This window comes from Tinamus guttatus, unplaced genomic scaffold, assembly GCF_059628265.1.
Source record: "Tinamus guttatus ecotype Peru unplaced genomic scaffold, ASM5962826v1 Tinamus_guttatus_pri_ptg000403l, whole genome shotgun sequence".
In the NCBI taxonomy this organism is placed as follows: Eukaryota; Metazoa; Chordata; class Aves; order Tinamiformes; family Tinamidae; genus Tinamus; species Tinamus guttatus.
Genome location: NW_028288937.1, coordinates 3,349,282 through 3,358,429, shown reverse-complemented (window position 1 = coordinate 3,358,429; position 9,148 = coordinate 3,349,282). Strand labels below are relative to the sequence as shown.

At 45.1% G+C, this 9,148-nt stretch overlaps 1 protein-coding gene across 1 annotated transcript; it reads right to left on the bottom strand.

Annotated features, from left to right (window-relative positions):
• Nucleotides 1-921: 921 nt before the first annotated feature.
• On the bottom strand, nucleotides 922-8,089 carry BTBD3 (BTB domain containing 3). The gene is made up of 4 exons (XM_010225962.2): nucleotides 7,713-8,089; nucleotides 7,085-7,175; nucleotides 6,506-6,624; nucleotides 922-2,810 (listed from the first exon to the last, which is right to left on the bottom strand). Exons 1-4 carry the CDS (start codon nucleotides 8,024-8,026, stop codon nucleotides 1,778-1,780), a joined length of 1,557 nt encoding a protein of 518 aa, XP_010224264.2. The 5' UTR covers nucleotides 8,027-8,089; the 3' UTR covers nucleotides 922-1,777.
• Nucleotides 8,090-9,148: the final 1,059 nt, after the last annotated feature.

The window sequence follows — 9,148 nt, the reverse complement described above, 5'->3', positions numbered from 1 at the left end:
AAAATTAACACTAAGATGGGTGAAAACCATGGATCCTGCAGTGAAGTTTTTCACTTGGCTCTCCTTTTATTACCTAGAGAGAAGATCTGGGCTTTTGCCATAAAATGTTTGATGCCTACACTCCAGTTTTCCTTGCTTCAGACTATATTTTGGACACTGCAAAGATGTATTGGCATTTTAAAATGGCCAAAGGCCATCCAGCCAAGAAACACTTAGAGTAATAGTATTAAGCTGGTAAGAAATCATACGGGGAAAATAAAATCTATACCAAAACTAATGAGTGAATTTAGGGTTATGCTATGCTGATATATATATAACATTAGTCTTCAATGCACCTAAGGAATCATTTGGTCCTCTCATTTCCTTAACACACACACACAGCCCAAACAGACCCCACTTCGGGGATGCAGAGGAACGTGACGCTCTGCAATAGCCCGTGGCCCTTTTAGGAGCAACCCTCACAGTGCAAAGGTGGAGAATCTCCTCACGTTTGAATAGTACCTGTATCTCGTATTTATACTGAATCCTTCCCTGATAGAAAGCCATGATTCCACAATACTTTTCCAAAAATGATACAGACATATGACATGAAGCTTGAATAAGAATTCAGGTAAGAAAAAGGTCTTGTGACACGGTCCTCCGACCGACATTTAGCCACAGGCAAGAGATTCAACATCAACATATTAGAGAAGGCTCTCTGCTCCTCACTATTACTGTGTGCAGTGCATGTCATCAGATGTGACCATAGCTGGGGATTTTCTCACCTTTGTCTAACTTCCCACTGATTATGTATAGCAATAAAAAGAAGACATTTCTTTGTACAGAAAAGAAAGTCCAAGTCAGTACATTCTTTTGCTTCTCTATGATCTGCCTTTAAAATGCTTTGGAGGAAGAAAAAAAAGACCCAGAAGGAAAAAAAAAAAAAAAAAAGCTATTCTGTATTGGATTTAAATAGTAATTCAAACTAAATACAGCAATATTAGGTCATGGGAGTAAAAGTTTAAAAGCTTCTTACATAATTGGTGCACATGCACGGACATCCCTGCCTTCCAGGTGGAATTTCTAGAATGTGAACTCTGCGGGAAGGCAGCCAAGCCCAGATCCTTCACTGCAAGTCCATGCACTGGGGTCAGCAAGCTGTGTAGCTCCTGGGAAGCTGCTTGCTTCTCTCCCTCTCCTCCTGCAGCTATCCCAAACAGCTGGCCATGGGAGAATCTTGCTTGATGCAGGCATAGCCTGCATTTTTTTCTACTTACTGCTGAGGTGCTTCTTTCAGCTGCCAGGATAAAAAATCATCCAGTTTGTTAGAATCTCTTAAGTCTGAAGAGCAGACAGAAGAGAGCCGTAAAACCAGGCTCTCCACATTCTTCCCCTCTCTCACTAAAATACTGACAGAGAGCAAGGAATGAAGAAAACTGATCACTGAAAACAATGTTTGGTGTAAGGAGCCCTAGAACCCGTGACATACGAGGTGGAGGCATCATCTGACCATTGCATCGGCAAAGGAAGGGTCGGCATCACGGCCATACAGGAACACGCTTCTTAGAAAAGCTTTAAAACTTGCCTGTTCCAAGGAGTTCCAGTTTAGAGTTAAATATTACACTTAAACTTTATCACCAACACTGCTACAAGTACAGCAAGCCAGTAACTTGTCCACAGCGTTTAGTTATATATTACCTGTACTGACCACATATCTGCAGATAAAGAGCTAAGCATCGGGAGGTCTGAACCAGACAGGTTCCTCGTTGCCAAAAGCTGCTTCTCCACACAGTTTTGCTCAAGCATAAAATATGAGCTCGGGAATCTGCCCGCCCTGCACGCCAGTGCCATTGGTACTGTCTGAGGAGCACTGAAACTGAACCGTCACTTTCCCGCACTGAACTTCTGTCATTCCTTCTTGTCCGAAATAACTTAGTTCGTTGCCGTCCAGAATCACGCTAGCTGTGTAAAAGGTGTCAGGCTCAATCTGCACCGGGTATTCAAACCACACGGGGAAAGTGTTACTAGAACCATCCGAGAAATATTTACTCAGGTTCTGGCCTAGTATAACTCCTTGCCGCTTGAGTTCGATTTTGGCGCTGTACTCTGCCGAGCCGCAGCTGGAGCCGTACAGGCCGAAGCCAGCGATGAACACCCTCTTGTCAACAGCGAACTGAATGCTGTCGCATCGACCCCGGTAGCGCCACTGGTTACTGCGGTAGGCGCAGGACTGGAAGCGGTGGCATCGCTGCGGAACGAGGCCCTTCCGGGGCTTGCTCACGAACTGCAGCTCCGGCTTCTTGGCCGCCGTGTACCACAGGAAGATGTCGTTGGTCTCGTTGAGGGTCAGAATGCCCGACTGCGCGGCGCCGTTGGCGAAGTCGTCGAGCGCCATGGCGGGGATGCGGATCAGGTAGAGCGCCTTCCCGAGCACCTTGCGCTTGTTCTCAATGGTGGCCGTCAGCTCTTGCCGCTGGCACTCGACTTCGGCCCAGTTCAGAGCTGCTTCGAAAACGACGATTTCTTTGGCATTCAGAGTCTCCCTTCGGAGGATGCTTTCGAGCGTCTGGAAATCGATGTCGCAGAATCCCTCGGATTTCAAAGCCAGCTCGGCTTGGGCATCAATCACTTCCCAGCAGCGCTGGGTCAGGTCAGGCTCCTCAAACAAGCAGCTCTGGGAAAGCAGCACGCAGGCGTTCTTGGCGCTCAGGCTCGTCTCGAGGAAGTTGACGCAGGCGCGGGCGAGGTGAGGGACGATGTACTTCTTTGCAGCGTAGAGCGTGGCCAGCACGGTGTCTGCCGCCAAGTCGATCTCATCACAGTATATGTATCTGAAAGAAAACACACGCGTGTTAACACCACTGCTGAATGTCCAAAGCATCATTTGTCAACAACATCTGAAAATCGGAAACAGAGAACTCCTAAATGAGTCTGCACCAGAACTAAGCCATGCCTTTGGAGAACATCCCTTGAATTCATAAAGAAGGTGCAAGACAAATTCACCATTGACACAAGCCCACGGAAGTCAACAGGTTACATCTAAGGCATGCTTTCACATTTTAGGCTCCTGTTGCATAGGTGCTAGTTACATCCCCAAACTACAGCCCCCTCCAGCTGTGTTTTCCTTCCACACTGTGGACTGACTACGCAGAGGACACCCTCCCCAGAAGATACCTCCTGCATGGCTGGCGCATACAGCAACACGACGCAGCCTGGCACACGTGTTGCAAAGGGGACAAGGACTGGATGTCCCATGGTGCTGAATTTTCATGATTTACTGACACAGCTAACCAGGCTGTCAGAAATGAAATGCTACTCGAGCACATCAGCTGCTGCCCACCTTCATATTTTATAACTACATGGTTTTGTTACAGGACGAGGAAACCCACAGGAAAAGCAAACCTGAAAATAAGAATTCTGTGTCTCTATCAACGCTTACAACATCCCAGCTCTGATAACACAGCATTTATTCACAGTCTCAGTGCATAGGGGGAAAAACAGGCTTTACTGCTAGGCTAGTGTGGTAGAAGAGATGAAAGTTAAATTCTATTTATGTCACTAAACTGCTGAGATTCATTGCTCACAGGGAAATGAAGAAATGTAGAGTTTGTTTTTTTAATATCTCATGCTTCAGGGCCCCATTTGCAGCTGGTAAATGCAGTGTGGTAAAACCCTATTAGACACAATTTTACTCTTCAGATGAATAAAGAAGTCTTGATGGTTATGGCTGATCACTGCCACTTTCTCCAGTAAAACTGAAGTTAAATGAAACCCAGTACTAATTAAAATGTTCCAGTTAGCAAGTTTGCCAACACAAGTTTTTTTCACAAAGCTGAATAAACTCTATGAAAGAGAATTAGTACTTTCACTGATCTTATTGTATTTTAATATATCTTCATTTATATTTTTGCAGATAGAGTGTAACTGACTGATATTCTGACCTGCATTCATCATGACTGATTTCTAGTTTGTGACGAAAATGACAGCAATGAGGAAAATACTAAAGAGTAGTTATAATTTCTAGGGTAAAATAAATTCTGGTAAAATTGGATGTGCGATTAAAACAAACTTGCAAGAATGCTCTTTTCCAAGTCGTATTTTGAAAACAGGCTGAGAGCAGATCCTGCCTAAGCAGTGTATTGAAATGTACGTGGTTACCGAGAGGAAGAATGCTAACACAGGCCCAGCTCTTCCTGCCTTTCCTACTTGGTTTCAGCTGGGCTATTTCTACCAACAAAGATGACACGTACAGACCACAGGTTACAGGCTTAGCTTCTTTACAGTCCCCAAAGTGTTTTTATGATTCCAACTCTCTTCTCCCTTTCATTACTTCTCTTTGCCTGCTGACAAAGCAGAAAGTGATGATGCCTGTTTTAAATTTAAACAGTACAATAGTTGTTAACGTTTGTGAAAGTGAAGAACTAACATCACCAATTGACAACAGACATAGATAGCACAGATTGGCTGTCTGCAATATTCCTCACTTCTCATTCTGCCCATGCACCTTGATCCTGGACTACAACTGCCAACATTCCATTTTCAACCTTTTCAGTAGCCAAAACATAAGATTTGCTGATACATTCCATCCCCGATTAAAATGGAATCACGGTTCTAATGTTAACAATCAAGATTAAGACAAGATATAATACTATAAAGATAAGAATTCAGTGCATCAGAGCATGAATTCAACAACCTCCAACCCTATTTTTAAAACTATAGGGAACAGCCAAATCAATTTTTACAGGAGGAATAATCAGTGTCTATATTAAATGTTATATGTAGCAATACTTCGAGACTCATATTTGTCATCGGTATGCCCACCACGCAGCTGAAGACAAATAATATTTAATAGTACAAAAATTCATCGTCCAACAACAAAAATGAATGCATTTCTTATGCAGATTATGTTGCACCTCTCCTGACTATGCAGAAGACTCCCCAAAGAGGAGGACGACTTTGGGATAGGTCCAAGCCTTTTCCTCTTCAGCCTCTGTGTTCCCAGCCTTCTCCTTCCCAGCGGCCGCAGCTGCTGCAAGGAGCAGAGGGGAGGATTTGCTGCGGGTGGGAGCAGGGATGGGGCTGCAGCTCCCCCACAAGCTCCACCCAGTGCAGCACATGCACCGGGATGAAGGGAATGCTGCACTGCATCCCTGCCCGCTGCTGCAGGCAGCCCTGCCATCCGCAGGCACCCGCGCACTCTGCAGCACCAGGAAGGTTATCTCGGCAGCCACAGAGACAAAAAGTTGGCGGCTTTTTGCTTTTTCAAATAAAAGCTCGACGGATAAAGAATTCCATGGTCTGGAAAAAAAGCAGTGCAAAAAGCACCTGCAATAGCAGAAAGGCCCAAACGGGGATTTGTACTGCATCTATGTACCCAATACCGTATCCTAACTTTAGATTCCAGACCCATACAACAGCAGTGCCAGTTCAGCTTTCCTGGCAGCTACTGTCCAAAGCATTTCTGATGCTCCCAATAACCTCTAAAAACTCTGCGCAACAAAATCCATGTGCAACTTTGAACATTCATCTACAGAGGCACTGAAACACACAAGAAAAAAAAAAACACTCCAGTCATGAGCTAGTCAAAGCAGCCTATGAAGTACATTAAGTTGTAAACTAGGGATTACAGCACCACAAGGAATAAAACATGCAGCACATTAGAAGGTTACTATCACTACTGACGTATATGTTGAATGCAATGATGGTTGCTAAAGCTGAAGAGAATAAAATCTCAAAAGCCACAGCTCCCCCATGACAGGGAATTTCATTTTAAAAATTGGAGTTTCTAGATACATTCAAGGGTAATTCAGCTGGGAAACTGTTTCACTGAGTTTGCTTAGGAAAAAAAAAAAAAAAAAAAAAAAAAGAGAGCAGTTCTTATTCAGGCTGTGGGAAGAAAGAGAATACACAGAAAAATAATGATTATGTAAAGTGTCTTTCTTCCCATTAGTCAAATAAAACCTCAATCTTTATCACTTTGCAAACACATCAAGATGATATATGAGCAGAAATTTAACTTTCAGAGTCTCTATTCAAGAATTTAGGATTGTTTTCTAAGTTCTACATACAGTAAGTTTACAAAAGAGCTAGAACTACGTCCAAATACAAACTCAGCCATTCTGTTTTTTTTTTTTAAACTTTTCACTGTGCTTGCAAAGTAGAGCAGTTTTTTTTTTGTTACAGCTGACAATTCTTTTTAGTACCTCCATTCCTTTGTGTAACATGTGTAGTGACAAATCAAATCAATAGGCATTACAGCATACAATGTGCCCAAAGATCCCCTGTCAAAGTCATTATTTATAACTGCCTACATTAGCTTATATGTGTGCCTCAGAGTAGAAGGGGAGCCCAAAATGAGGCAAAAATAAAAGTTGGAAATACTTGAAACACAAAAGGAAATACATTTTTAAACAGCTCCTTCCTGTCTGCATATACTCATCTAATACTTTAACTGTGACATTACCAGTGTAATTACCAGTGTACACATCATAAAGAAATACATATCCTGCAGATGAATGATGCTTACTTCAGCATAGCGAGAAAAGCAGCAGGCTCAACATCTGGTATACGGATCTCATCTTTGTCCTCAGCAAGCTCTCCGTAAAACATTGCATGGAACACAGAGCTCCCAACAGCGAGGACATACTGTCGAGAGAGGGAAATCTTATTTCATGGTTTAAATTGAAAGCACTGCCAATAAAAACAACGTGGGAGAGCCGCTCTGAATGTACGGGCTTCACCAACTGACACACTTGCATGAGAAAGTCAAACTTAGGAACAAGACAGCATATATTTTCTTTGCACTTACCCCTCTTGGGCATACATGCACTAGCTACTGGGAAAAGCCAGCATCTTTTACAGAAGTTCCTTATTTCTAGTGGAACTTTAAGACTAGTATTAACCAACCAGGCAAGCGGTATGCTTAGCTTTACAATGAGTATCCCATTGTGCCAAATGCAATATTTAACTGGAAATACAAAGAAGGGTAAAGGACAGAGTGTTTCACGGGACGTAACTGCTTACAACACAGCGTAGGTCTGCCCGGGTACGCGCTGCCGCCGTGGGAGCTCCCGGCCACCCCCCTGCAGAGGCAGCTGTTTCTTACTTTGTGTCCTGGCAGCCGCTGGGTTGCGCCTGGTGGCCCCACCACAAAATGAACATCTGCCATCAAGTCGTTGTTGAACATCACCGCATTCCTACAAGCAGAGGCAACGAGGTAACTTAGGGTGCCCAGTAATCCCATGCTTGCCCCATACCCCAAGATTGAACTCCCAAATGCCAATAAGTTGCATGTTGGCAGAAAGGAAGGCAGGTCACACGTTGTTTTAAACTACTTTACACATCACCACACAAATACACAGGGGAAGAAAACAAACAAACAAAAAAGCAAGGTTGGGGGAATAATAATATTAAAAAAATGAAAACTTTTCAGAAACTGAAAATCAAAAACAACTGCATGTATCACCAAAAACCTTCACTGGAAGCTAACGGCAAATCTTTGCTGGTATGCTACAGCTTGCAGCAACATTTTTATTTACTCAAGACAAACAGCTGCACTGTCTAGAAAAACAGACATTAAATGTTTTCCATTACTGAAACATTTGCTTAATGAAAAAATAAAAGAACTGTCTTTTATTCGGCATATAAATTAAAAACTAATGTAAGCACAACAAACATTTTGACACTTTCCACCTCTCTCTTTAAACAGCAAAAACAAACTGTCCTGACCTTACCTCTCCCTGATGGTTGGATAAAGTCCTTGCCAGTTAGGTGCTGGGATGGTGTTGTTGTTATTGAGGTTTTGCTGGTGGTACTGCTGGACAGCAGTTGTATTCGTGTTGGCCGGCTTCTTTCGGGGAAAAATATCAGCAGCCATCTTCTTCTTCTTTTTGGTCTTCAAGGTAATGATCTCATAGCAAACTGGAGGCAATTTGCTGCTGCTGCTATTCCCCTTCTTAGAGCTCTTCTTGGATCTGTTCTTGACCGTCTCTGGAAGCATCAAGAAGAAGGTGAGACATTTCATGTTCTTTCCCTTCTCATCTACCATGAGGATACTTGTCTGTACAGCCAGATAGCCTAACTAGCTCCGAGCATTCAGGAACACGAGGAGCAGCCGGTAAACCTAGAGCAGCAGAGCCGAGAGTTTGTGTCTTCTCTAGCAACGCAAGGTGACCTTTCCAGGGTACTGAGTAAGAAACCGTCTTTAAGTTTGATCCAGTGCTTGAATTGTTAAATACACCCCCATCATTCCCGCCAGCTTTACTTCTTCCCCGATCTCCTGGTACCGCTCGCCCTGCGCAGAGGGGCAGGCGCGCGGCCGCGGCGCGAGACGCGCTCAAGTTGTGCGTGGAGCCGCACGGCGCGGGGACGGGAGCCCTGCGGGCGGGCGGGCGTGCGGAGGAGGCAGCGAGCGGCGCTCGGAGCCAATGGCTGCAGCCACCGATAGCGATTGGAGCCGCCGCGCAGTGACACCTTCGGGAAGGCGCTCGGCCCCCACGTTAAAGCGCCCGCCGCGCCGCTCCGCGCGCACAGCCCGGTACCTCAGGCGGCCGCGCGCGCGGGGACCTGTGGCACGGCAGGCCCGTGGCACTGTGGCTCCCGCCGCCTCTGTGAAGAGACCGGATCGGGAGGAAAGGCACATCCGAGGCTACATATTTTGTGGGAGTCGATATTAGGGTTCTTCAGATCCCTACCAAGACGCTTGTTCAGCCAGGAGTGCTATAGCGACCAGAAGTGAATTACACCACAGTAACGGGCAGCAGCGAGGAGCACGCCTCCGTTAAGCCATCCCTCGCCTCCGTTAAGCCATCCCTCTCGGAGCCCCTCCGTGGGACATGAATAGGGATGAGGTCAGAGCTCCGGCTTTAACTCCTTGCGCTTCCAGACAAGGCGGCAGCCTTTGCCAGGCCCCCACATCCCCCAGCAGCGCTAAGGAGGGCGGCTGGCAGCAGGCACAGTCACCAAGGGGACACCTGGAAGTGCAAATCAGGCCCCAGCAAGGCACAGAGAATACATTTAATCAACATTTCAAATCAGTATTTCAATATTTAATCAATATTTCAAAGCGCTACATGTAAAAGTCCAAATGACTTTGAGAGTCTCAGGCAGAAATCACTCCTTGAGAGGCAAGCAGGCACAGATTTCATTAATACTTCCTGAAATAAAAAGG

Bases quoted from the DNA above. Each gene is read 5' to 3' on its own strand.
- BTBD3 (XM_010225962.2), bottom strand. From the start codon at position 8,026: ATGGTAGATGAGAAGGGAAAGAACATGAAATGTCTCACCTTCTTCTTG. The intron at 6,625-7,084 runs GTAAGAAACAGC...CTCTCTCGACAG, and splicing joins AGCGGCTGCCAGGACACAAA to TATGTCCTCGCTGTTGGGAG. The intron at 2,811-6,505 runs GTAAGCATCATT...GTTTTCTTTCAG, and splicing joins GCTTTTCTCGCTATGCTGAA to ATACATATACTGTGATGAGA.